The sequence below is a fragment of the Myxine glutinosa genome, chromosome 7 (assembly GCF_964187855.1).
Source record: "Myxine glutinosa chromosome 7, kmMyxGlut1.1, whole genome shotgun sequence".
Lineage (NCBI taxonomy): Eukaryota > Metazoa > Chordata > Myxini > Myxiniformes > Myxinidae > Myxine > Myxine glutinosa.
The window spans coordinates 52,881,785-52,909,063 of NC_136267.1; the positions used below are offsets into that span (position 1 = coordinate 52,881,785).

A 27,279-nucleotide genomic window follows, 5' to 3' on the forward strand; every position below is an offset into this window, starting at 1 on the left:
GCCGGCTTGAGGCGGTCCACCGCAATCCGGTCCGACCTGCCGCCGATGTCGATGACGAACGACTTGTCGTCCCGTCGCAGCACCCGGAAGGGCCCGTCGTACGGCGGCTGGAGTGGCCACCGATGTGCGTCGTGACGCACAAAAACATACTCCGCTGTGCAGAGTGCTGGGGGGACGTAGGACTCGGGGTCACCGTGGCGGGATGTTGGCACGGGGGCAAACCGTCGGGCGGCCTCCTGGAGGTCCGAGCGCTGGTGAGCTGCGGACCAGGGACTGGTAGCGTCGGGCACGAATTCGCCCGGGACGCGTAGCGCCTGGCCATAGACAAGCTCGGCGGTGGATGCCTGGAGGTCCTCCTTGGGGGCCGTGCGAAGGCCCAAAAGGACCCACGGCAGCCGGTCGGCCCAACCGCCGTCTTGAAGGCCGGCCATGAGCGCGGCCTTCATGGAGCGGTGGAATCGCTCGCACAACCCGTTTGCTTGGGGGTGGTAGGCCGTAGTACGGTGGAGCTTGACCCCCAGGTTGCGGGCGACCGCGCCCCACAGCTCGGAGGTGAACTGTGGTCCGCGGTCTGACGAGATGTCCGCCGGTGCGCCGAAGCGGGCGACCCAGGTGGCGATGAAAGCCTGCGCCACGTCGGCGGTGGTGGTGGAGACGAGGGGAACGGCCTCCGGCCACCTGGTGGTCCTGTCCACCATGGTGAGCAGGTGTGTGAACCCCCGTGACGGGGGGAGGGGGCCCACCAGATCCACGTTGACGTGGTCGAAACGTCGTTCGGGCACGGTGAAAGGTGCCAGCGGGGCCTGGGTGTGTCGGTGGACCTTGGCCCGTTGGCAGGCCGTGCAGGTGCTGGTCCAATCGCGGACGTCCCGACGAAGGCCGTGCCAGACGAAACGCGCCGACACCAGCTTCTGGGAAGCTTTCCGGCCCGGGTGGGAAAGGCCGTGGAGGGAGGCGAAGATGCGGCGTTGCCAGGTGACGGGCACGATGGGGCGAGGCTGGCCTTGGGAGACGTCGCAGAGCAGGACAGTGTCCGCGCAGGGGATATCGGCCAGGCGGAGGCCCGTGTCCGCCGCCCGGAGGGCTTGCACCGTGGTGTCGGTGGTTTGGTCCGCCGCCATAAGCGCAAAATCCACGCCCAGGTGGACCGCGTTCGCGCTGGCCCGGGAAAGACAGTCGGCCACGGCGTTGTTTTTGCCGGCGACGTGCCGGATGTCCGTGGTAAACTCCGACACGGCGGAGAGGTGGCGCTGTTGGCGGGCCGACCATGGCTCCGTGACCTTGGCCATGGCGTAAACCAACGGCTTGTGGTCGACGAACGCCGTGAAAGGTCGGCCCTCCAGGAGGTGGCGGAAATGGCGGACGGCCAGGTGTAGACCGAGGAGCTCCCGGTCAAACGTGCTGTATTTGAGCTCGTTCGGCCGGAGCTGCCGGCTGAAAAAAGCGAGTGGCTGCCAAACCCCGTTCACCCATTGCTCATGTACGGCGCCCACCGCGTAGTCGGAGGCATCCGTGGTGAGGGCGATGGGAGCGTTGAGCACCGGGTGAGCGAGCAGTGTTGCGTCGGCGAGGGCCCGCTTTGAGCGTTGGAAGGCCGCATCCATTGCTGCGGACCAGGCGATGTCGTGCTTGGCCGGCTTGCCCCGGAGGGCTTCGTAGAGGGGCCGCATGAGTTGAGCAGCGCGGGGCACGAAGCGGTGATAAAAATTCACCATTCCCAGGAATTCCTGCAGGGCCTTTATGGTGCGGGGACGCGGGAACGTGGTGATGGCCTCGACCTTGGTTGGCAGCGGCACGGCCCCGTTCTTGGTGATGTGGTGGCCCAAAAAATCAACGGCCGTCGTGCCGAAGTGGCATTTGGCCGGGTTGACGATGAGGCCGTGCTCGCTGAGGCGCCCGAACAGTGTTCGGAGGTGGAGGAGGTGCTCGGCCCGGGACGTGCTGGCGACGAGGATGTCGTCCAGGTAAACGAAAAGGAACGGCAGGTCACGCAGCACGCCGTCCATCAAGCGCTGGAACGCCTGAGCCGCGTTCTTGAGACCAAACGGCATCCGCAAGAATTCGAATAAGCCGAACGGCGTGATGACTGCCGTTTTAGGGACGTCGGCCGCCCTGACAGGTACCTGGTGATATCCCCGTATGAGATCAATTTTCGAAAAAATGACCCGTCCCGCCAGACGGGCGGAGAAGTCTTGGATATGCGGGATCGGGTACCTGTCGGGGGTGGTAGCGTCATTGAGACGGCGGTAGTCGCCACACGGGCGCCATCCACCCCCCGGCTTTGGCACGATGTGCAGTGGCGAGGCCCACGCGCTATCGGAGCGCCGCACGATGCCGAGGTGCTCCAACGCGTCGAATTCGGCCTTCGCTACGGCGAGCTTGGCTGGGTCGAGGCGGCGGGCCCTGGCGTAGACCGGCGGGCCCGTGGTTGGTATGTGGTGCTCGATCCCATGCCGTACTGCGACGGCCGAAAACGTCGGCCGCGTGAGGGCCGGGAACTCCGTGAGCAGGCGAGCAAACTCGTTCGCCGCCGGGACGGTGCATGCCAGCTCGGTCGGCGCGGAGCTGCTCAATGTGCATACCAGGGAGCTGAAGGTTTCAGCGTTGATTAAACGACGCCGTTGGACGTCCACCAGCAGTCCGTGTGCGCAGAGGAAGTCTGCGCCTAGCAGAGCCATGGGCACGTTGGCGGTTACAAACGTCCAAGCAAAGCGTTGGCCGCCGAAGCAGAGGGTGACGTTGCGCGGGCCGAAGGTGCGGATAGTCGATCCGTTGGCCGCAACCAAGGAGGGGCCGCAAACCGCGGATTGCCTGTCCTGGTCGGAGGCGGGTATGACGCTCAGTTGGGCGCCGGTGTCGCACAGGAAGCGCCGTCTGGACGCTTTATCCGTGATGAACAGTAAGTTGCCCGTGTGGCCGGCGCTCATGGCTGGTAATGAACGCCGGCCCGGCCGTTTCCCGGCCTGCCGAAGGTGCACGGGGGTCGGCATGTCCGGGCCTTCTGTCCGAACCTGGCATGATAGTAACACCACGCTTGGTCAGGTGGAGGCCTCGGTCGTCGTGCTGGAGGTGGTCGGCTCGGTAGAGCGGCCGCCAATTGCGTCGGCAGTTCGGCCGTCGACCGTGCCGGGTGCTCGGGCGCCATGGGTGTTGCGTCGGACGGCGGTGGGTCCCATGTCGCCGCTGCGATGCGCTGTCCTGCGGCGGAGATCTTGTCGGCTTCTCTGGCAAGGGCCCGGGGATCTGTGATCGTCGTGCTTGCCAGGGCGAGGCGTACCGGGTTAGGCAGCTGACGGAGGAACAGCTCCCGGAACAGGAATGCCGGAGAGTGCTCGCCGAGCAGTGAAAGCATGTAGTCCATTCGCTCGGAAGGGCGCGTGTCGCCGAGCTCAGGCAGTTCGAGCAGGCGCCGTGCGCGTTCCGCCGATGGGAGGGCGAAAGCATCGAGGAGCAGCTTCTTAATCGCGCCGTATTTGTCAGCGGCTGGCGGGCTTTCGAGGAGGCTCAGGGCGCGGGCCGCGGTAGCCGACCCGAGCGCAGCTACCACATGGTGGAAGCGGGTGTCGTCGGCCGTGACGCCTCGCAGGGCGAACAGGGACTCCGCCTGCGTGAACCAAACCGCCGCGTGAGCCTCCCAGAAGGTAGGCAGTTTAAGGGCGACTGCCGTGTCCATGTCGATAGGTCACCAATGAAGGAGCTGGGGCTCCCACGTCGATCGGAAGAATGGACGCGACAAAAAGCTAGAATTCATCCGAGTTGCTTTAATGAAATCAAACACTCAGGCACACTGAAAACCCGTTTATCGGGCAGCAATATATATACCAATTATCCCGGAGCGTTTGCCCAGGCCCGGCGCCAGGGGGCGTGGCCCAGCGTCCTGGCTGCGGCCTGGCAAGTTGAGGGCGAGCCTGCCCGGGCATGCCCGGGCGTCCTGACCGAGGCCTGGCAAGTTGAGCGCGGGCCTGCCCGGGCGTCCTGGACGAGCCCGGCATGGTGATCGCTCCGCGTCCTTGATAGGTGCAAGGCGATTGTGAAAACCCAGCGGCAGCCGCTACAATATATTGTTGTTTGTGAATGCTGTGGTTTAATTCTGAATTCATTTCACTGTTGCTTTATTGCTGATATACAGCTGTGCCGCTGATGCAGTGGCCTTGCACACTTGGGTAGGAATTTGTATTTTAGCGAGGGTGCTGGGGATAACGTGCGTCCTCTTCGTGAAAGACACCATGGCATAATTTTAACGTCCACCAAACACATTTGCTGGCAGACAGGAAATCCAAATCAACATCGACCCGAGGAGCCTCGGGTCGCCCTGCTTTGCGGAACACAGGGGGTGACAGTTTAGAGCTGGGCCACGATTCAAATTCAGGCCAGACGGTTTAGAGGCGAGTGTGCATACCTCAGGACAGCCTTGTATTACATTAAGTTCATTATAAAGGCAAAGTTGTCTTTTTTAATAGGTTTTTTGAGAATGAATCACCATATTGAAAAGCCTTCCTGTCTGCCACAGACAGTCTTATATTTTTGTTAATACTGTACATACATCTATGTTCAATGCAAAGGCTGTGTGATGAGCTAGCGCTAGCTTTTAGTAGAGCAGTGACACCCTGTCCCCTTTACATATTGAACCATAATCTGACTGCTTTGCTTTGCACAATCCACTGAAGGCCACAGAGAGTTACCATTTTAAATAGCATGGATGGTTCGTTCAAAGGGAAGCCCTGGGTTTTTTCAACCTAAGTACAGTACACATGCAGTACCTCAAAGGAACTTGAAGTCCTTGTTTTTCTAATCATTTATTCAGTGGCTATAAGTATTTTCCAAAGGGATAGCATGCGCTTTAATGCTTCCACATGCTGTACTACAAGCAGATAAGATATAAAGCATCTGACTGTGCACTGGCTTTAAAAGGCAAGAGTGGTTTTGGTTTTGGAGTATTTAGTTGTTGTTTATCTCGATTGACATGTGTAGAACTCTGAGGGCATTGTTCAAGGCCTGCTTGTATTGCCAGCACCAGCACCAATTGGCTGAACCACAATATATTCATAGCTCATAAAGTTAAATGCCCTGGCATTCAGAAACACTTAATTGTTTCGATGATGATGCAGCTGTTCAGCTGATGGCATTTCTCCCAGTTACAGCAAGGCTTTCGATGCAGGAGATTTGGAAATCAGACTGTCAGTTACTTCACTTGGCTTAAAGGGAAATGTTTTTGGCAATCAAGATAAACGCTCACTCAAACTAAAAAACACTCGCTGATGGCTTTTGTTCATAATGCATTTGTCTACCACCCAACCGTGAGGGCTGAACGTGAAGGTACGCACACTCCTGTCTGAGCTGTCTAGCCAGGATTTAAATCCAGACCCAGCTATAAGCTGTCATTCTGGGGTTTGTGCAAGCAGGGTGATTCATCAAGGTGTGTGCAGTCCTTCAGTTAGACATTAAACTGTGCGTTTCATCTACTAGTATTAGTTGATGGATGTTAAAGATCCCAATGTGTCCTTCGCGAAGAGTCGGCGAGTTATCGCCAGCACCATGGCCAAATTCCAAATTCCAAATTCCCTGCTGTAACGTACAAGGAGCAGTGAGTCAGTGGCATTGCTGTGCCCTCACAAAACGATGCTACCTGCAGCCATGTGCTGCATACAAAACGAGAAGAAGAACTGAACTGTTTAGCGTTAGCCGCATGAGGTTCTCAGCATAGCTCTAAGCAGATTATGAAATGTCACGTTCTTTCAGCAGTCCTGCTGTCCTATGAGAGATAACAAGCTGGTTCGGGTTTCTTGTCTAAAGTGGATTGATTGCTGAAATCAGTACAGACTTTTAATACTGTATTGGGCTTAGCGGTTAGGGTGCCGGCTTGGGATCCTAGGATCCTGGGTTCGAATCCCCGTTGATCGCTGAATTAACACCAGGGGGGTTGACTCAGCCTGTCACCCTTCCGAGGTCAGCAAATTGAGTACCAGCTTGCTGGGATGAATGATCCCGGTGTGTACCCCGGTTTAGAATAGGTACACCGTATCCCTGCGCATCGTAAGAGGCGACCAAGGGTTGGCGTCAGGAAGGGCATCCGGCCATAAAAACATTGCCTCAAACAGGGAACCATGATTGTCATGGGGCCCGCAAGGCTAACCCCCGCTCTAGCGGGGAAAATGGCCTTAAAACGATCATTCATTCATTCATTGTACTTTAATTCTACTAAACCCTCACTCCCTCTCTCGCACGAGAATCCTCGTATCCTTTGAGCAAAGTTGCCAGCCTTCCACCAACTTAGTGGCATGCAGGACACTGACGATTGTTTCTGACAAACACGATTGTTCTGCCAGCCTGTGCTCATGTAACAGAGTTTGTGTTTTCCACTCAGAATAAGTCAACACCTATGCTGTGGGAGGGATGCAGCTGGAAGAACAGTGGCAAATATAGAAAATTGGAGCTTTGAAGCAGAAAACGTGTGACAGCCTCGTTGGAGTCATCAGGAAATGTACTATGAGGATCCATTAGGCCTTATGAGCTTGTCTTAAGGAGGTCTTACCTAGCCTTAGATATATGATCACATGCTCGACAAAGCTGTTCAATAATTATGTACGTTTACCCAAATGACATGGGCATTGATAGACGATTTACAAATCAACCTGATATATGAGATTTGAACCTTGGGTATTTGATGTGAATTTGATATGAACCATGAGCAATTAAAAAAAAAAAAAAAAAACATTTCCACAAAGTCCAGACTCAACAAAGAGCAGGAGTATAATGTCATTGAGTAGACTCTCTTCTCCCTTATGACAAATTACAGCTCACATATCTAAGTGGTAGCAGCAGTCTGTTGTTAGGTGGATTGTCCTAAATCATTCATCAAATGGGTGACACTCGTTCACAATGTGATGAATAGTCCGATCTGGGTGACGACAGTCACATGCTGAGTTGTCTTTGAAATTCCATTTGTGGAGGTGGTGTGATGTCCTTGCATGGAGAGTACGGATCCTGTTGAGCACAGACCACTGTTTCCGGTGGACGTTGAAACCTGGAATCTCTTCCGTCGGATCACTCACCAGGTCTTTGTTACCAATGTTGTTGTCTGTCCAGAGATTGCACCATTTGTCCTTTGTGCTCAACCCAGCATCACTCAAAACATTTGCAAAGCCCCAGAAAGGTTTGCGTGACTTGAATCGCATATTTAGTAGATTCTGCAGGTGTTCATGGATTGGAAGCTCTGGGTTGGCTTTGATGCGGTCAAATTCTCTCAGCATTATTGCCTTCCTGCACACATCAGGGGGTGGTATGTTAGACAGGACTGGGAGCCACTGCATGGGTGTTGATTTCAGTGTACCGCTGATTATCCACATTCGTGTTTTCAGGCCAGTGTCCAAGTATTTTGTGTGGCTGCTCTCTGACCAAACAGGAGAACAGTATTCTGCTGAAGAGTACTCAAGAGCAAGGCTAGCATTGCGAAGAATGTATGCACTTGATTCCCAGCTGGTGCCCGCTAGTTTCCGGACTGGGTAGTGAAAGGTAATGTACGCCATCATGTGCATATGAGCAAAGGAATGAATGATGAAAGAAAGGAGGAGAGCTGAGAGAGGGGGATGCATTAATCCCAGGTAAGGAATGGTTAATTGGGGTAGAAAGAAGAAGATCACGTGGGTAAAGATGGACGATACCATGAGCTTTTGAGTGAAGAGTGGGATTGTACCACCTCGGGAATGCAGTCCCACAAATGTTCGAAAAGAGTAATAAAGGAGTGGAGATGCGCAGCAAGTCTGATTTTGGGGAGATAATCCTTCCACTGACATAGGGAGAGACAGAGACTTTACCAGATTAAATGATATATTCATTCTGTGTCACAATCTGATCCTTTTCTGATGAGCAGAGAGGGGAACAACTATTGCAGTCATGGTTTTGGGATGGGGGTACAGTACAGCATCAAATGAAGTAACGTGCATTGAGGAAAAAGAGGTATAAGTATATAAGGAGCAAGACTGGGCTAAGGCATAATGCCATCGAGAACTACTGGGAGAGAAGATGGCAGGATTCAGTATTGAGCTATGTGCGGACTGTGTGAGATGAGCAGGCCACCAAACCAGGAATGAATGTGGCCTTAAGTGTCACAGGGGTCATTTATAACATTGTGTCTATGGAGATAGGCTCTCCAAGAGCATATATATGAAATATGATCATTATAGGATGGCTTCATTGTGCATCGGATATCACTATGTGCAGATGTTATAGCCGAGTTATATCAGTAAAAAAAAAAAAATTGTTAATCATATATAGACTTGGCATTTAATATGGAATTTTTTTTTTGTGGGGGTGAACTTACTTTTCAAGATGTCTTTGAACCAAAAGTTCATTGGAATTATGTTGAAATTATTCTAGATTTTGTTAATGTGACCTTTAAAAGAAACAAAAACCACATTTGACATTTCGAAACAAATAAATTGATCCTTGAAAGTGATGTAAACTGATATCGAACTCAATTCACGGACAGTACTGTGTTAAACTTCTGTACGTTTTCCAGAAGTATCTCTTTATTTTGCACATGAGGCAAATTTTTTTTAAACAAAAACAAAAGTTAAATTATGACTGGGATTACGGACAGTAAAATTACAGTTCAGTACTTCGTGTAACCCCCACGAGCATTCAGGAGAGCACGTACACGTTGAGGCATGCTGTTCACGAGATTTGCCAAGGTTTGGACAGGAATCGCTTGCCATGCAGTTACAATAGCCTGCTGCAATTCACGCACAGAGGCAGGCTGCTGGTCCAAGTGGTCGATTTGACGCGTTAATTCTGCCCACAAGTTCTCTATCGGATTCATATCCGGGGACATGGCAGGCCACTCCATATGCTCTACACCACGGTCAGCAAGAAAGTGTTGGATCATGCGAGCACGATGAGGCCGTGCATTGTCATCTTGGAAGACAAAGTTTCCTCGAAAGGCTGCACGAGCAAATGGAAGCAATGTTTCTTCCAGAATGGTCCTGTACTTGAACTGGTTCAGGTTTCCATTCAGAACAACCAGGTCAGTTTTGCCCCCTGCATGAAAAGCAGCCCAAACTGTCACCCCACCACCTCCAGCTTGGACTCTTGGCACTATACAATCTTTGTTGTAGGCTTCATGCACTTGTCTGCGCACTCGGACGTGGCCATCTTGACGATAGACCAGAAATCTAGACTCGTCACTGAAGATCACGTGATTCCAGTGTCCTGGCTGCCATTGACGGTGCTCTCTGGCCTACTGCAATCGGCGCTGGTGGTGTTGTCTAGTCAGGCGTGGCTTTCTCAGGGGACGCCTGGCATGATAGCCTGCTTGAACCAGTCGTTGGTTGACTAGCCTTCTGGATACAGGCACATTTGTCAGTTGCTGCCACTCAGCCCTAAGCCGATTAGCTGACTTGGTACGGCCATTGCGGACTAACCGGTGCAGCTGGCGATCATCCCTCCTTGTGGTTCTGCGGGACGTCCTGGCCTCGGTATTGGAGTAGGGACACCCCTCTGAGCATTTCGTTTCAGGATCTTTGACACCTGACCTTGAGTGATGCCATACTGCCGAGCAATAGCACGCTGTTTCATGCCGTAATTTCGTAAAGCCACCACTCCTTGACAAAGCATTGTCGAGTTGACGGACCATCTCCAGAGGAAGCAGCAATAACTTTTGGAGACGTGCAGCAGTTGTTTTCCACTAATACAGAACGCAACAACCCTTGTATACCCGACTGTGAAGCCAATCATGAAATGCACCTGTCCGTACATTTTGCCACGCCACCTGTGATATAATCCTGTTGTTGACTTCTTGCTGCGACAGACAATCAGTGACATGGTTCTTTTAACAAATAAATCACCAAAGTGTAAAATAAACTCACCAGATTGATATACTGAGTTAAGAAAGTAAACCCAAGTCAAGAAAAAAAAAATATTCCATATTAAATGCCAAGTCTGTATAACATATATATCTAAATGCCAAGTCATTTAAAACAGCTGTTCACCACCATCTCTTATCTTCCCCCATCCAAAACATTGATCTTTTCTACCCCTGCTAATTTCACCCCAATTCCACTTTTTTGAAATACCAACTTCTGTCCTGGAAGTCCTTGGTGTCCTTGTGTTTTATACTTCTCCCCCCCCCCCCCCCCTTCCCACGCCTCCTCCCCCCAAGCCCTCTCCCTTCCACACATCTCCCTGCTCTCAAATGTTGTGTTTGTGTGCTTCCCTTTCTCTCCCCATCTTGTTTTCCACTCCCTCTTTTTATATATTTTGTTTGTCTGGTTGATTTGTTTGTGAAGTAAATGTTAGCTCTTTCACGAGCCTCGATTCAGTATACAAAAAAAATAATTTTTTTTTTGCTGTAAACAACACTCAAAACAACAACAACATGTGCCACATTTATCGGGGACGCCTCTTCATGGTGGTTGTATCCCCAACAAACACAAGTCGGTGGCCAAATCTTCCCCATTCTTCACTGCTGCCCAAATTCGTCAGGCAGCGCGGTCACGTTCAGAGTGCCGATTGGTCCCCATGGACTAGCCCTTTCCTTCTTTTCTCTCTCTCCCTCTCTTTCTTTCTTTCTTTCTTTCTCTCTCTCTCTCTCTCTCTCTCTCTCTCTCTCTCTCTCTCTCTCTCTCTCTCTCTCTCTCTTTCTCCCTCTCTCTTTGTGTTCCTTTGTGGTCAGTTGCTCTCTAACTCTGTCTTGGCCCTGACTTCATGAAGATGGGTGTACACCATCCTAGATGTGGGAGATCTCTAGGTCGCTTCTGGGAGATCGATTAGCTGTCTCCGTGCCGCAGGCTTGTTCAGGAGAACTGTCCGGGGCTATACAACAACACATGCAAGGAGACACTCGCTGATTGGCCCAGAGTGCTTCAATCTCATTAGGTGATTAGGAGGACATAGCAGCAGTTGCGTTTCCTTGGTACATCTACTGTACAATACTAGAAGGCCATTTGATCGATTTAAAAAAAAAACTTTTCTTTTTTGCACTTTTCTTTCATTTTATTTTTTTTATGAATATTTTTTTTCTTTGAGTGTAATGTGAAACAGTGTTATAAGAGGTATGATAGTATTACCTCGTAAATGACTAATTAATTGCAAGACATTCTGTGAAGTATAATTATATTCACCTTTATTGCCATACCGATGATTGAAAACCCTCACCACCTTTTGCGTGAGCCTCCACATTCTTTTCTCCTCGACCCTTCCTTCTTTATACACCTTCTGCTATTTATTAACAGTACATTAAGATTCCGGAGCTGGCGACGGATGGACGCTCTGGGTTTCATACATTCTCATTTGACGTGAGCAGCGTTGGGCGTGATGGGCCACAAGGAAGCCTGGACTGTGTGCGGCAATACTCCGGCAGGTACGTCCCAAAGCAAACGACCTTGTACGTAGCCTGTTCTTTATATTACATGACAATGCAATTCATACATGGTGTCCAATCCCTTTGGTTGTACATGAAATGTTGTTCTTTAACCCTACCTTGCAATAGTTTAGCCACATTTTATTGCTGGTCAGTGTTTGCCCATGAAATGTTATCATCTTTCAAAATGAGTCTGTATCTGTTGTGAAATGTAGAGTTCACTTGTTCGCTCATTGAGTGTCCATCATGCACAGGCTGTTGGAAGCTTTTAACTTGCAATTCCAGCAAAACTTTCATTGCTGCTTTTCCATGAGTTTCTATTTTTAGATTTTATTGAAAAATAAAAGGTAAAGTCAGTTTATACCTAACTCGGTGTTAGTGTGATTTTAGTTGCAGATTGTACTTTTCATCTTATGTGTGTGTTTCCTCTGCAGTGAGGGCAAGGGGCAGCTGGACTGCTTGGGTAGCATTTTAGAGAAGGTAACAGTGCACGCAACAGATGATTCATACCAAACCACGCGGGAGCGCATGACGAAGGCAGAAGAAGAAACGCGCAGTCGTGGAGCTATTGTCATCAAACAAGGGGGGCCATATGTCGGTATGCACATGAAAAATATAGTTCAGGCTTGTTGCCTCTTTTAAAGTCTGACTGACTTTTTAAGTCACTATTTTTAACCACGTGTCATAAAATAATATTTTTCTTTCACTTCCTTTCCTGACACTGCTGCCACCTGCAGGGAAAAGGACGGTTTGTCGACGGAAGTTACCCACAAGCAGTTTGGAACTTGATCCCAGACGCAAACGTACTGCACCAGTCAATCCTGCCAGCATGATAAAACGTACACGTCCTGCTGGAGGTGGAGGCACAACAAATGTAAATCCTGGAGCGACAGTTGCATCAAGTCGTCTATATAGAGAGCACGTGATTCATGCCCTTGCATTGCAGCCCTATAAGGTACCAGAGCTGCTGGTCCGACTCGAAAAAGATGGTGTGGGACCACCCGACCGCCGGCAGCTCACCGCTACCCTTGAACAGGTGAAGTGCTTAGCTCTTCCGATAAATTTTTGTCAAGCTTATAAGTGTAAATCCTCAAATTTGATCTACCATTGTACCATCGACACATTTGCTTTGTTTGAATTCCAGGACTAATTTTCATTGATTCATTGTAGTGTTTGAAGGGAGGGCTGCCCACATGGCCTAATTTTGGTTGGCACTAATTTTCTTTGTTCTCAAAATTAAAACGAAAGGTGTCGGGAGAAATGACACAGATAATTACTCGTATATTTAAAACGGGATACTCATCTCTTTGAATAGCATATGTGGGTTGCACCGATAACGGAGATATGAGTATGAACAATGGAAGTACATATGAGGGGCAGTCAAAACGTTTTTCCCTTTAAATGACTTGTATTCTAATGGTATAAGGAAAACTCACCGACACTTCTGTGGGAATAACGTGTCACACTGTTTAGAAACAACATTTAAAAGGATTAATATCGGTCCTGAGTTTTGCTGGTGCGGAGCTGTTGATTGTCTGGGGTCAAGGGATGTGGGGGGGGGGGGGGGGGGGAGGGGGGTGGCGAGAAGGGGTATATAATTTTGGCTTCTGTAGCTATTATGTCATAAGGTGTGTGTATATATATATATATATATACTGTATTCCCCTATAGAAGGACATTCAAACTTCCAAAATTTTATCTGTGTAATTAGTATTAGCAAATGTTTGCTGGAGGCACAGGAATGACATGTCAAATGGCCTCTTCTTGTGTCAAAGTTAAAAAAAAAATATTTCCTGATATTGTCAGTACCCCCCTCCTTTGAATAATTTACAATTGACCATCATGACACGGCATAAAATTGTATTTCAAAAAAAAAACGTCTTCTGGCATTTATGCACTGCAGGTTGGAGTTCAGAACCAGCGAGACGGCCCTTATTCTCTCAAGCCTTCGATGTACCAGGAGCTCCAACATGACTGGAGCGGCTACACAAATGCGGAGCGACAGAAACTGCAACAACAACTTGCACGGTCCGTAACAATGCAATCGCCCGAGACTACATGTGCATGACACCATTTTCTCCCCCCTATCATGACAAAACTGTGGGGCATTTTCTTGCAGTATGACTTCTTATATTCCTTATTTGCAACGTGTGTGTATATCCTGGCCAATGCTTCTGTTCTTCACTGAGAAACCATTTATTTAGGGGCATTGAAGAATGACAGGCTTTTAACATTGCAATTTCACTGTATGAGCCCCACTCATGACATGCTTATTTATTTATTTTCCATCTTCGGTTGGTGGACTTGGGTAGGCATTGCCTTTTCAGAAGTAGCATTTTTATTGCCCCTTTCAAGTTTTGTTGAGATCATGAAGATTCAACCACAATGTTTGTTCTGTGTACACCTCAAGCCAGCTTAAGACATTTTGGCACAACTTGCTAATTAATACATGTATCGTTGGTTATTGGCAGATAGATGTTGATGAGAACACAAGACATGAAAATGAGAGTCTGTAATAAGAGGGAAATGAATGAGGGGTAATACATTATCCAAACTTAAGTATGTAAATGACTTGGCTGGAATTCTCTATTTGACTTCAATGCATTTTCTCCATTTGTAATTTAAATATTCCTCATCCAGTAAAACTGAAGTTATCATGTCTTGGTCATTGTCTTCATGTCCAGCCTTGTCATGGTGAGTTCATGTCATGGTGTCATGGCCATACAGGAGGGACATTAAATATGAAAACCGATAATGGTCACTGGACCGAAAATAGGGCAAAATGGAGAAGATTGTCATGGGGACCGCAAGGCTAACCCCCGCTCTAGCAGGGAACATGGCCTTAAAATGCATGTTGTTGTTGTTGTTGATAAAAGTCACTGGAGGCCTGGTCCAAGCTGAATAGGTGATCCAGATTTGTGAGGTTACAGTCACAGATGGCATTCTGTGCAACCATGGCCTTCTACAGAGGTTCTTTGTTGTGAAGGACCACAACTTTGACCAATATCCCTTTGCATTTTCCCGTGTTGACTTGCCACAATTCTTGCATGAGGATGGCATAATATTCCACTGTGATTGTAGTTTTCACCCATCTTGGAGATGTGATCTTCACCCATCTGCAGGATTCCAGGTGATCAACGCCAAGATCTTGATGACTGAGTGTTGGGTGTGTAATTTCTTGGCTGGCAGTGATCCCTTGTGCTTCCATTGCATGGATTCCAATTTGGTTTCAGAATTCCAGCGGTGAAGATGTGTTTTGTCACCAGTTATAGGATGAGCAGTAAAGTAACTGCTTGATCTGTGTTGAACATTTGGAGAAGCTCACAACATGATGCCATGTTTTGGGGGACCCATCTTTGAGTCTTTACCTACTCTTTCAACACATAGGATGCAACAAAATTTTGCCAGTTCTGCCAATCCATCACCAACTGTCCCATTTTTTTCACCTTCATCCCATTGAAAACTTTCCATCATGTTTGGACAGTCCTCCTCCAAGTTTCTCTTGGTCTTTCTTTTCCTTTTTGGTGCCCAGAACATACCTTTTTAAAAAAATCAAATTTATTCATCTTTCCTCATTTAATGTCCAAGCCACTTCCATCTTTTCTCCATAATTATCTCCTCCACCAAAGGTGGGCGCAGGTTATGTTTTCACCTTTGGCTGTTTGTCTGTGAGCAGGATATCTCAAAAGTTATGGATGGATTCAGATGAAATTTAGTGGACAGGTTGAGTGTGTGACAAGAACAATTTAAGTAGATTTTAATGAAGATCTGGATCCCATAATTTTTCAAGCGATTCTTCATGATTGAGCAATGAGGCAAAAAACGACATCCAGTATAGCACAATATCTCAAAAGTCCATCTACTTTCACTTATTGCTGGAGTACTTAAGCGATATCTTTGGAATCCCATCCATCTACTTTCACTTATTGCTGAAGTACTTAAGCGATATCTTTGGAATCCCATCCATCTACTTTCACTTATTGCTGGAGTACTTAAGCGATACCGTTGGAATCCCGTCCATCTACTTTAACTTATTGCTGGAGTACTTAAGCGATACCTTTGGAATCCCATCCATCTACTTTCACTTATTGCTGGAGTACTTAAGCGATACCTTTGTAATCCCATCCATCTACTTTCACTTATTGCTGGAGTACTTAAGCGATACCTTTGGAATCCCGTCCATCTACTTTCACTTATTGCTGGAGTACTTAAGTGACATCTTTGGAATCCCATCCATCTACTTTCACTTATTGCTGGAGTACTTTAGCGATATCTTTGGAATCCCGTCCATCTACTTTCACTTATTGCTGGAGTACTTAAGCGATATCTTTGGAATCCCATCCATCTACTTTCACTTATTGCTGAAGTACTTAAGCGATATCTTTGGAATCCCATCCATCTACTTTCACTTATTGCTGAAGTACTTAAGCGATATCTTTGGAATCCCATCCATCTACTTTCACTTATTGCTGGAGTACTTAAGTGACATCTTTGGAATCCCATCTATCGACTTTCACTTATTGCTGGAGTACTTAAGCGATATCTTTGGGATCCCATCCATCTACTTTCACTTATTGCTGGAGTACTTAAGCGATATCTTTGGAATCCCATCCATCTACTTTCACTTATTGCTGGAGTACTTAAGTGACATCTTTGGAATCCCATCTATCTACTTTCACTTATTGCTGGAGTACTTAAGCGATACCTTTGGAATCCCGCCCATCTACTTTCACTTATTGCTGGAGTACTTAAGCGATATCTTTGGAATCCCATCCATCTACTTTCACTTATTGCTGGAGTACTTAAGCGATATCTTTGGAATCCCATCCATCTACTTTCACTTATTGCTGAAGTACTTAAGTGATACCTTTGGAATCCCGTCCATCTACTTTCACTTTTTGCTGGAGTACTTAAGCGATATCTTTGGAATCCCATCCATCTACTTTCACTTATTGCTGAAGTACTTAAGCGATATCTTTGGAATCCCATCCATCTACTTTCACTTATTGCTGAAGTACTTAAGCGATATCTTTGGAATCCCATCCATCGACTTTCACTTATTGCTGGAGTACTTAAGTGACATCTTTGGAATCCCATCTATCGACTTTCACTTATTGCTGGAGTACTTAAGCGATATCTTTGGGATCCCATCCATCTACTTTCACTTATTGCTGGAGTACTTAAGCGATATCTTTGGAATCCCATCCATCTACTTTCACTTATTGCTGGAGTACTTAAGCGATATCTTTGGAATCCCATCCATCTACTTTCACTTATTGCTGGAGTACTTAAGTGACATCTTTGGAATCCCATCTATCTACTTTCACTTATTGCTGGAGTACTTAAGCGATACCTTTGGAATCCCGCCCATCTACTTTCACTTATTGCTGGAGTACTTAAGCGATATCTTTGGAATCCCATCCATCTACTTTCACTTATTGCTGGAGTACTTAAGCGATATCTTTGGAATCCCATCCATCTACTTTCACTTATTGCTGAAGTACTTAAGTGATACCTTTGGAATCCCGTCCATCTACTTTCACTTTTTGCTGGAGTACTTAAGCGATATCTTTGGAATCCCATCCATCTACTTTCACTTATTGCTGGAATACTTAAGCGATATCTTTGGAATCCCATCCATCTACTTTCACTTATTGCTGGAGTACTTAAGCGATACCTTTGGAATCCCATCCATCTACTTTCACTTATGGCTGGAGTACTTAAGCGATATCTTTGGAATCCCATCCATCTACTTTCACTTATTGCTGGAGTACTTAAGCGATATCTTTGGAATCCCGTCCATCTACTTTCACTTATTGCTGGAGTACTTAAGCGATATCTTTGGAATCCCATCCATCTACTTTCACTTATTGCTGGAGTACTTAAGCGATATCTTTGGAATCCCATCCATCTACTTTCACTTATTGCTGGAGTACTTAAGCGATATATTTGGAATCCCATCCATCTACTTTCATTTATTGCTGGAGTACTTATGTGACATCTTTGGAATCCCATCCATCTACTTTCACTTATTGCTGGAGTACTTAAGCGATACCTTTGGAATCCCGTCCATCTACTTTCACTTATTGCTGGAGTACTTAAGTGATACCTTTGCAATACTGTCCATCTACTTTCACTTATTGCTGGAGTACTTAAGCGATATCTTTGGAATCCCATCCATCTACTTTCATTTATTGCTCGAGTACTTAAGCGATATCTTTGGAATCCCATCCATCTACTTTCACTTATTGCTGGAGTACTTAAGTGACATCTTTGGAATCCCGTCCATCTACTTTCACTTATTGCTGGAGTACTTAAGCGATATCTTTGGAATCCCATCCATCTACTTTCACTTATTGCTGGAGTACTTAAGCGATATCTTTGGAATCCTATCCATCTGCTTTCACTTATTGCTGGAGTACTTAAGCGATACCTTTGGAATCCCGTCCATCTACTTTCACTTATTGCTGGAGTACTTAAGCGATATCTTTGGAATCCCATCCATCTACTTTCACTTATTGCTGGAGTACTTAAGCGATATCTTTGGAATCCCATCCATCTACTTTCACTTATTGCTGAAGTACTTAAGCGATACCTTTGGAATCCCGTCCATCTACTTTCACTTATTGCTGGAGTACTTAAACGATATCTTTGGAATCCCATCCATCTACTTTCACTTATTGCTGGAGTACTTAAGCGATATATTTGGAATCCCATCCATCTACTTTCACTTATTGCTGGAGTACTTAAGTGACATCTTTGGAATCCCATCCATCTACTTTCACTTATTGCTGGAGTACTTAAGCGATACCTTTGGAATCCCGTCCATCTACTTTCACTTATTGCTGGAGTACTTAAGCGATATCTTTGGAATCCCGTCCATCTACTTTCACTTATTGCTGGAGTACTTAAGCGATATCTTTGGAATCCCATCCATCTACTTTCACTTATTGCTGAAGTACTTAAGCGATATCTTTGGAATCCCATCCATCTACTTTCACTTATTGCTGGAGCACTTAAGCGATACCTTTGGAATCCCGTCCATCTACTTTCACTTATTGCTGGAGTACTTAAGCGATACCTTTGGAATCCCATCCATCTACTTTCACTTATTGCTGGAGTACTTAAGCGATACCTTTGGAATCCCGTCCATCTACTTTCACTTATTGCTGGAGTACTTAAGTGACATCTTTGGAATCCCATCCATCTACTTTCACTTTTTGCTGGAGTACTTAAGCGATACCTTTGGAATCCCGTCCATCTACTTTCACTTATTGCTGGAGTACTTTAGCGATATCTTTGGAATCCCGTCCATCTACTTTCACTTATTGCTGGAGTACTTAAGCGATATCTTTGGAATCCCATCCATCTACTTTCACTTATTGCTGAAGTACTTAAGCGATATCTTTGGAATCCCATCCATCTACTTTCACTTATTGCTGGAGTACTTAAGCGATATCTTTGGAATCCCGTCCATCTACTTTCACTTATTGCTGGAGTACTTAAGCAATACCTTTGGAATCCCATCCATCTACTTTCACTTATTGCTGGAGTACTTAAGCGATACCTTTAGAATCCCGTCCATCTACTTTCACTTATTGCTGGAGTACTTAAGTGATACCTTTGGAATCCCATCCATCTACTTTCACTTATTGTTGGAGTACTTAAGCGATATCTTTTGGAATCCCATCCATCTACTTTCACTTATTGCTGAAGTACTTAAGCGATATCTTTGGAATTAATTCGCTACTCGAGTACAAGCTACTCCCTGACTGGAACATCGTCTGTATGTTACCGCTTCCTAAAGCTGTGGGCTTTTTGGGAGAAGTCAGAGGGATTTTCAGTCTGATTTTCAGTTTGGTATTCGTGTCTTTATTTAATTTCCACACACGTTTTAAAACTAAAATGCAATGCGCTCTACAAACTCTTCACCTGAACAGAATTTGAAAATTTAAACAGTGGAATTGAGCTAAACAGCAGTTCCAAAAAAGGTGTTCATTTGCTAAAAAAAAAAAAAAAAAGTCTCTGGGTATTTCCGGACTTCTCCAGGCGGTGTTTAGTATGACCCCTTTTGGGTGAGCGGCAAATTTGTTTTGTTGCATCTATCATCTATCGAGATTTCTGAGGACCATTTTCCCGTGGCACATGCAAGCGCAAGCCAACGGAGGGGTTGAACTGTGCAAATTGCCCCGCCCTCCAATTGCTGACCAATGGTTGTGGCCAACGCTGTCCCGGAAAGAGGGGGTGGACAAAAAGGAGCGCGTGGCATGCTCGGAAACTAAACTAGAAGACAAGGCAACAAGGCATTTGCGGCTCATTCCAGTTTCACCGTTCATGGCTCATTCCTGTGTTGGGAAGGCCTAGAGTTAGTGGTACATCAGCTGTTCCACCCATTCCACCCAACCTTCACAGTTTGACCTAGTTGGCAAGGTCGAGACAAATCACGTAAGTGATTGCTAATCACCTTTAAGCATCACCCTGACCCTTTATCTTAAGCACGAGTATTTTGTGCACCACTCCATATAAAACGAAGGAGTTTCTGTCACATAGGAGTTTCGACCATATAGCGTTTTGCCAGTCCTGGGAGGCACCATACGTAGCAGTTCCAGACGTAGCAGACAGACGAGACCAGTCACGGAAGGAATTACGGAGGCCCGTGAGGAACATACTTTGTTTTGGGACCGTTACGAGCGACGGTGCGGCCGCAAGTTCCAAGTTACGGGTTCGGCATTTGGGCGCGAAAATTTGAATTTCGTAAAGTGTCAACGTGTTTGCAAAGCGAGCTTCGGTTGGTACAGGCGCGTAGACCGCAGACATATCTGTGACCACCGCTATTTGGGGGTACCTCAAACCCTCCACGGGGGCGCCAGAACGCGACAAAGTAGGTCCCCGGTTCGACTTTTCCACTTCCGCGATCGCATTTATGACTTCCGGCACTCGGTTCAAGTTCCAACTATATAACACAGCTCATGCAGAGAGCGTGACTCAGTGGGAATCTTCCCGTACATCCTATGTAGGACCTCCATAACTTGGGGGGGTACCAGAGACCCTCCACGGGGGCGCTACGGGCCTCCCAAGTAAGTGCCATGTTCAACTTTCCGCTCATGCCACTCTGCGAATTTCCAACTATGTAGTCTGACTCACCTGGGGCCATCAACATGGGCTGTTGGATATTGCCGTGTAGTCCGAACACGTATCTACGGGCTCCATAATTTGCGGGTACCCCAGACCCTCGTTGGGGGCACTACCGGGCTCCAAAGTAGGTCCCGCGATCACAACAACAACTGCATGCTTGGTAAGCCAATGACCATTTCGAAAGGCAGAAAACAAAAGTGTAACTGGTCACTTGTAAAAGTACTGTACTTAATTTGATGTGTAGTAAAGTTATTTCATTAGTCTTTGTGGTTAATTCAGCATGTGAGTTACAAGGGGGCAGTAATTTGATATTTTGCCCTGAGCATCATTTTTCTTCGATACACCACTGCCTCCACTTACTAACCCCAGATCACAGTTTTTTTCGGATATTTGTTGCAGTTTCTTTAGCAAAATACGTTTCTTATATGGACGTATTAAGCCATGGTCACATAGAACCTGCGTTGGTATACGATGGTCTACGATTGTAGGATCGTGGAGCCCATCCTGCGTCGACTTACGATTTTGTAGCCATCGTAGGTTGGAAAATCATCTTTTGAAATGTTCAAAAGATGGTCTACGATGGTCCACGATCCTACAATCGTAGACCATCGTACGACATCGTACGACAACGTACAACAATCCTGGATCATCCTGCGTCCTCGTGCGTCCTCGTAGCTACTTTGGGGGTATATAAACCCCAGCCATCAGCCATCACTTCATCATCATCAGTTCATGCCGACTTGTTCAGAGTGATCGTGGGCCATCGTTGGTTTGTGCCATCGTAGCCCATCGTATACCAACGCAGACTCTATGGGACCGTGGCTTTACTGGTCCATTGCCCAATCCCCAACGTGGAGGACCAGTGATGAAAAAAAATATATATATATATTGTTGCGGATATGAGGATTGCATTTTTTTTGATTGTGTGTATTGTAGTGGTAAATTGTTGTGTAACATTGGTTGGATATGGCCCCTCCTGCCTCCAGAGTTGTGTAAAGGTAAAAAGGGCGTCCCGGTAGTTATTCCATGAAACACCACATTGCAGGACCCGATAAAACCCTTGTTCAGTAGCTTATATCTTATTATGTGTTTTAGAGTAAGGCCTTGTCTTCCATTAGAATAATACTCCATTGCACCGAATCAATTAAGAATAGCTCCCCTTCAATAATTCCATTTCCCAGCCAAACTCTCCATCTGTGGGTAAAGCAGTTCACAAGCGTGGGGTGCACGCCCTCTCAATTCGCTGCTATAGTGAATATGTGCTCCATGCTCTGTTTGAACAGGAGGGGCGGGGTCGCCAGGGAGAGGCAAGCCCAGGGCGCGCCACGAAGGGCGGGGCTGTGCAGCCCCATGCCCAAATAAGGAAACAAGCCCGTGGCTCGCCACGAGGGGCGTGCCGTCGGCGCCATGCCCAAATAAGGAGACAAGCCCGTGGGATTACCATACAAGGTCACGAAACAGAGCACGGGGGAGAGGGCGGTACCAAAACCGAGGGGGGCGTGTCAGACCCGCGCTGAAGGTTTGGACAGAAGGGTGCGACGATCGCTGGGACAAGCTACACCAGAGATACGGCAGATGAGCAGAGAAGTGAGAGAAAGGAAATACGAGCTGAGCTGCGTGGAGAGGGACACGAAAAAGAAAGGGTCCAAGAGAAAGCAGAGGAACTTTTACGAACGAGTTGCAAAGAGATACGGCAGATGAGTCCAGCCCGGTTTCAACCAGCCGCGTGAAGCCCTGACGGGGCAGCGAGTGACCCTGCCGGCGTGCGCTGTAAAGCCGAATACCAGGAGCTGCCGGCGTGCGCTGTAAAGCGGATTACCAGGAGCTGCCGGCATGCGCTGTAAAGCGGCATTACAAGGAGCTGCCGGCTCCCCGCTTCCCGCCCGGAGTGGACCTGCTCGCTGTGCCCTGTGATCCCACCTGCTCATCCTTTCCAGCCATTCCTGCCTGCAAGTTCCCCATTTGCGTACGTGAGTTTGTTTTGTTCGTGCTGTCCTGGGTAGTAATTAAGTCTGTATAAGCTAGTAATTTTCACTGTGTCACCTGCGTTTTCTTGTCCGCTGTAAATACCCGTGACTGCTCTTTTTGCTTATGTGTGTAAATAATAAAAAACCCCGTTACTCTTCTGTACTTCTTCTTCTTCCTCTTTGCATTCGTCGTCTTAGTCTTTTCCCGATTGAATAGCGGTGGCGCGATACGGCCAACGTTTGGGTGAATCGGGTTGAATTGGAGAACAACTGTTCGGTCGCGGAGCCTCCGCTCGGCAAACAACATCCTTAACCGCGTACCGTAACAATATTAATAGCTGCATGCCCTTGCCATCATTAAACCACAGTTATAGGCAGTGGCCTTAGCCTTTGATCAACGAAGGCCAAGCTTGCAAGGCAATGAGTAGATGTGGATGCCGTTGTTTCAATAGATCATTCAATTTGTCTGCCTTCTGATGGCATTTCCTCCATCTATGGTTCCCCTCCCCTCCCCAGACACTTAGTTTTGCTGTTGAGCTTGCTTAGTTATTTAACTTCCGCTCAGCATTTGGTGTCCTGAGTCTTTGGACATGTCCTAGTTTGAGGGTGATGGTGAAAATGCTGCCGTGAGAAACTCCAAGTGCTGTCGATAGTTATGCAACCTAAATGTGGTAATCCTCCATGATTGATGGCAGAACCTGGGCAGGTGCTTGTAGGTTGGTTGCATCAATTGGCCGTCCTTACATGGTGTCTATTTCAAAGGAGCTTGGCTTCACCCAATAAAGTCTTGCAATTCTTTGGGACTGACACTATTGTCTAAAAATCTGATGCCTCACTGCTCAAGTTTAATAAAATAGATGACTGTGCAATGATGCATGCTTCTGAAGTATACTCTGAAACAACAAATAATTTAAGATTATTGAAACAGATGGCATATAAACAAGCAAAAAGCATTATTACGATGTGGTTAGCATTATTACATCACACTCTTACGATGTCTCTCCGAAAAGACCGACTGGACAACCCTCCCATCTACTTTCTGAATAATCCTCTCCAAGAAGTTCTGTCACTCAAGCTTTTGTGTCTCACTATCTGCCATGATCTTTCCTGGGAAAACCACATTTCAAATCTGGACTCCAAAGCCAGTCGCCGACTGGGCATCCTCCGTCGTGCGAAGTCCTTCCTTGGCACACATGAGCTCCTCACCACATACAAGGCTTTCATCCGCAGCTCAATGGAATACTGTTCCCCCCTCTGGGCTGGTGCTCCTGCCTCACACCTAGCTCGTCTTCACGCTGTTGAAACCAAAGCGTTCAGAATCATTGGAATCTCCCGCGATGACGCTATCTCCGAGGGCCTTTCACTTACTCACCGCAGGCGGGTTGGTGGTCTTTCCGTCTTCTACCGAATCCTCTCCGGCCTTGCTCCCCCAGCTCTCTCTGGGCTCTGTCCCCCACATATTCCTGCAGGTCGCACAAGATCTGCCTGCAACCCTCATGGTTAAACTGCCAAAATCAAGACTCTCTGCTCACCTTCACTCCTTCATTGCCTCTTTTCTCCCGCCTCTGGAACAAACTCCCTCACTCTCTTCAATCCCACTCCTCCCTCCAGGTCTTTAAAACGGCTGTTCACTACCATCTCTTATCTTCCCCAATCCAAAACCTTGATCTTTTCTACCCCCGCTAATTTCACCCCAAATCCACTTTTTTGAGGTGACTTTTGTCTTCTTTCCTGGAAGTCCTTGGTGTCCTTACGTTTTATACCTATCCTGCCTCCCCCCAGGCCCTCTCCCTCCCACCCGATGTCCCTGCTCTCAAATGTGTTTGTGTGCTTCCTCCCCTTCTCTCCCCATCTTGTCGACCGCTCCCCTTTTTATATACTTTGTTTGCTTGTTTGTTTGATTTGTTTGTTTGATAAATGTTAGCTCTTTCACGAGCCTCGACTCTGTATACAAAAAAAAAAAAAAAACATTTATTAGGTGCCAATGAATATCCAGCTTCTACCGATAACTTTTTGAATGCATCCTGTCTCTCGCATGACTAACGATTACTTTGAAGGGAAACCAAGAGAAATATCTGTCCCACTGCCTCTATGCGTGGTTATCGTAAAGAACAAGAGAATGCTAATCTCTGTGAGGGCTGGTTTAGTTCTGTGTCAGTGGACAAGATAAACAATGGATTTTATCCACTTAAAGTTGATAAGGTTGATAACTTAACTGCTGTTGGAAACTTGCTCTGGCAAAGGGCTAATGTTTAAAATGTCATCCAGATCTAAACGACTTTTTTCTCTAAAGAAGGGCTAACGTTTTAAACATCACACGCACCCCATTCCCAATGACGATCAACATGCACTTATCAACTTTTATTGTCCGATAAAATCCATGCTTTATCACAAGCATTTACGACCATGAGGCTAGCCATCCAGGTTTACTGTGCAGCAAGCGGTGTCATCGCAGCAAAAGCAACAGACATGCAATCCATCTGAAAAAATATCGACAGAAAAAACAAATATGGTTTTCCTCGATAATGCCCACATGCTCTTCCAAGCAACTTGGCTGTATTCCTGTGTATTCTTCTCCAAGCCAAATATTATTTTCATTTCATGACAAAATGTATTGGGGAGTGAGGTAGGGGGGGGGGGGGAGGGATAGAGAGTTCTGATAAGGGGAAAAAAGGGGAAGGGTAGGGGAAGAAATGGCATCCAAGCTGTAGTTTTGATATACAGTCACGTGAAAAAGTAAGTACACCCCATGTAAAGTTTTGACTTTTTCAACATATTTCAACATACAGCTATTTGATCTTCATTTCAACAATATTGATATTTAAAGGTGATATAATATAACAAATATCATGAAACATTTACATTTTGTAGTCCATTGTATAATTTAAATAAACATAAATGCAAATTTCGCATGTGGAAAAGGTAAGTACACCCCTACATTTATCACTACTTCAAATACCTAAAATTAGAATCAGGTGCACCAGCTCAGGTGCAAATGATTAGAACATCGTTAGAGAGGATCTTGGAGGAACCTGTCTTATTTAAACCTCAGACATTTAGTTTGGTTTGCTCTTTGTTGTTGAAGTGTGCGGCGTCACCATGCCTAGATCAAAAGAGCTCTCTGAGGCCTTCAGAAAGAAGGTTATAGATGCCTACGAGTCTGGGAAGGGATTTAAAAAGATCTCCAAACAATTTGAAATCAATCATTCGACTGTCCGGAAGATCATCTACAAGTGGAGAAGATTCCAAACAACTTCCAACTTGTTCAGGTCAGGCCGCCCCTTCAAGTTCAGCCTGAGAGCAGACCGCAAGATGCTGAAAGAAGTCTCTAAGAACTCCAGAATGTCATCACGGGACCTACAGGTAGCTCTTGCCACCGTTGATGTCAAAGTGCACGAGTCTACCATTAGAAAGAGGCTGCACAAATTTGATCTACATAGGAGGTGTGCCAGGAGGAAACTTTTGCTGTCCAGAAAGAACATCAGGGCAAGACTAAAGTTTGCCAATGAACACCGAGGCAAAGACCAGTACTTCTGGAACAATGTGCTCTGGACAGATGAGTCAAAGGTAGAGCTATTTGGCCACAGTACCAGAAGACATGTTTGGCGAAAACCAAAGACAGCATTTGACCACAAGAACCTGATACCAACTGTAAAGCATGGTGGTGGAAATATTATGGTTTGGGGCAGCTTTGCTGCATCAGGGCCTGGGCAGCTCACCATCATAGAATCCACTATGAATTCTTCATTGTACCAGAGGGTGCTTGAGGATAATGTGAGGCCATCTGTCAGAGAGTTGAAGCTCAACCGAAGGTGGACCTTGCAACATGACAATGACCCTAAACATACCAGTAAATCCACCAAGGAATGGCTGAAAAGAAAGACATGGAGGGTTCTGGAATGGCCAACTCAAAGCCCGGATCTAAATCCCATCGAGATGTTGTGGGGGGATTTGAAACGAGCTGTGCATGCAAGAAACCCCTCAAACATCGCACAGCTGAATGAATTCTGCATGGAGGAGTGGGAAAAATTTCTCCCAGTCGATGTCAAAGACTGGTAGACAGTTATAAGAAACGCCTGCTTGAGGTTGTTTCTGCCAAAGGGGGCAATACCACCTATTAGAGCGAAGGGTGTACTTACTTTTTCCACATGCGAAATTTGCATTTATGCTTATTTAAATTATACAATGGACTACAAAATGTAAATGTTTCATGATATTTGTTATATTATATCACCTTTATCAATATTGTTGAAATGAAGATCAAACAGCTGTATGTTGAAATATGTTGAAAAAGTCAAAACTTTACATGGGGTGTACTTACTTTTTCACGTGACTGTATTTGGTGTTGGCTTAAGATATTTTAAGGTCCTGAATTCAAGCCCCTATCGTGCTGTTAAATAACACCAGGAGGGTTGACTTAGCCTGTTATCCTTCCAAGGTCAGCAAAAAAAAGAGTACTATCTTAAGGGGAAGAATGAGCCATTCGAGTATCCTGCATCAGAGTGGCGACCCATCCAGGATGGTGCACTCTAGCCAATGGAAAACTGCCTCGGCCAGCTCTATGTGCCTCATGACATGAAAGGAATGTCTGGCGGGCTTGGTATTGAACAATTTGAGTCGATAAATGTTGTACTCGGTTTGTAAGTATAACATCTCTATCATGTGTAAGTATAACATCTCTATCATGAGTATAACATTCTGCTCAGGTCAGTCTTTTGGGACTTCCACTGGTAACATGTAACCCAGTGCTACCTGCCTCGTGGTCGGGTTGTCGGCGACTAAACCAACACCCCTCACTGGCTTTGCTAGTGGGGAGGGTGA

The 27,279-nt window shown here is 46.8% G+C and overlaps 1 protein-coding gene across 2 annotated transcripts in view; it reads left to right on the forward strand.

Moving 5' to 3' along the window:
• LOC137431231 (RNA polymerase II elongation factor ELL) overlaps positions 1 to 27,279 on the forward strand; it is a 126,038-nt gene that overhangs the window by 80,094 nt on the left and 18,665 nt on the right. For both annotated transcript variants that reach the window (XM_068122325.2, XM_068122326.2), the window contains exons 3-6: positions 11,229 to 11,356; positions 11,791 to 11,954; positions 12,094 to 12,392; positions 13,260 to 13,384. In XM_068122325.2, the coding sequence (XP_067978426.2) occupies positions 11,229 to 11,356; positions 11,791 to 11,954; positions 12,094 to 12,392; positions 13,260 to 13,384 (716 nt within the window). The remainder of the gene's footprint in view (positions 1 to 11,228; positions 11,357 to 11,790; positions 11,955 to 12,093; positions 12,393 to 13,259; positions 13,385 to 27,279) is intronic.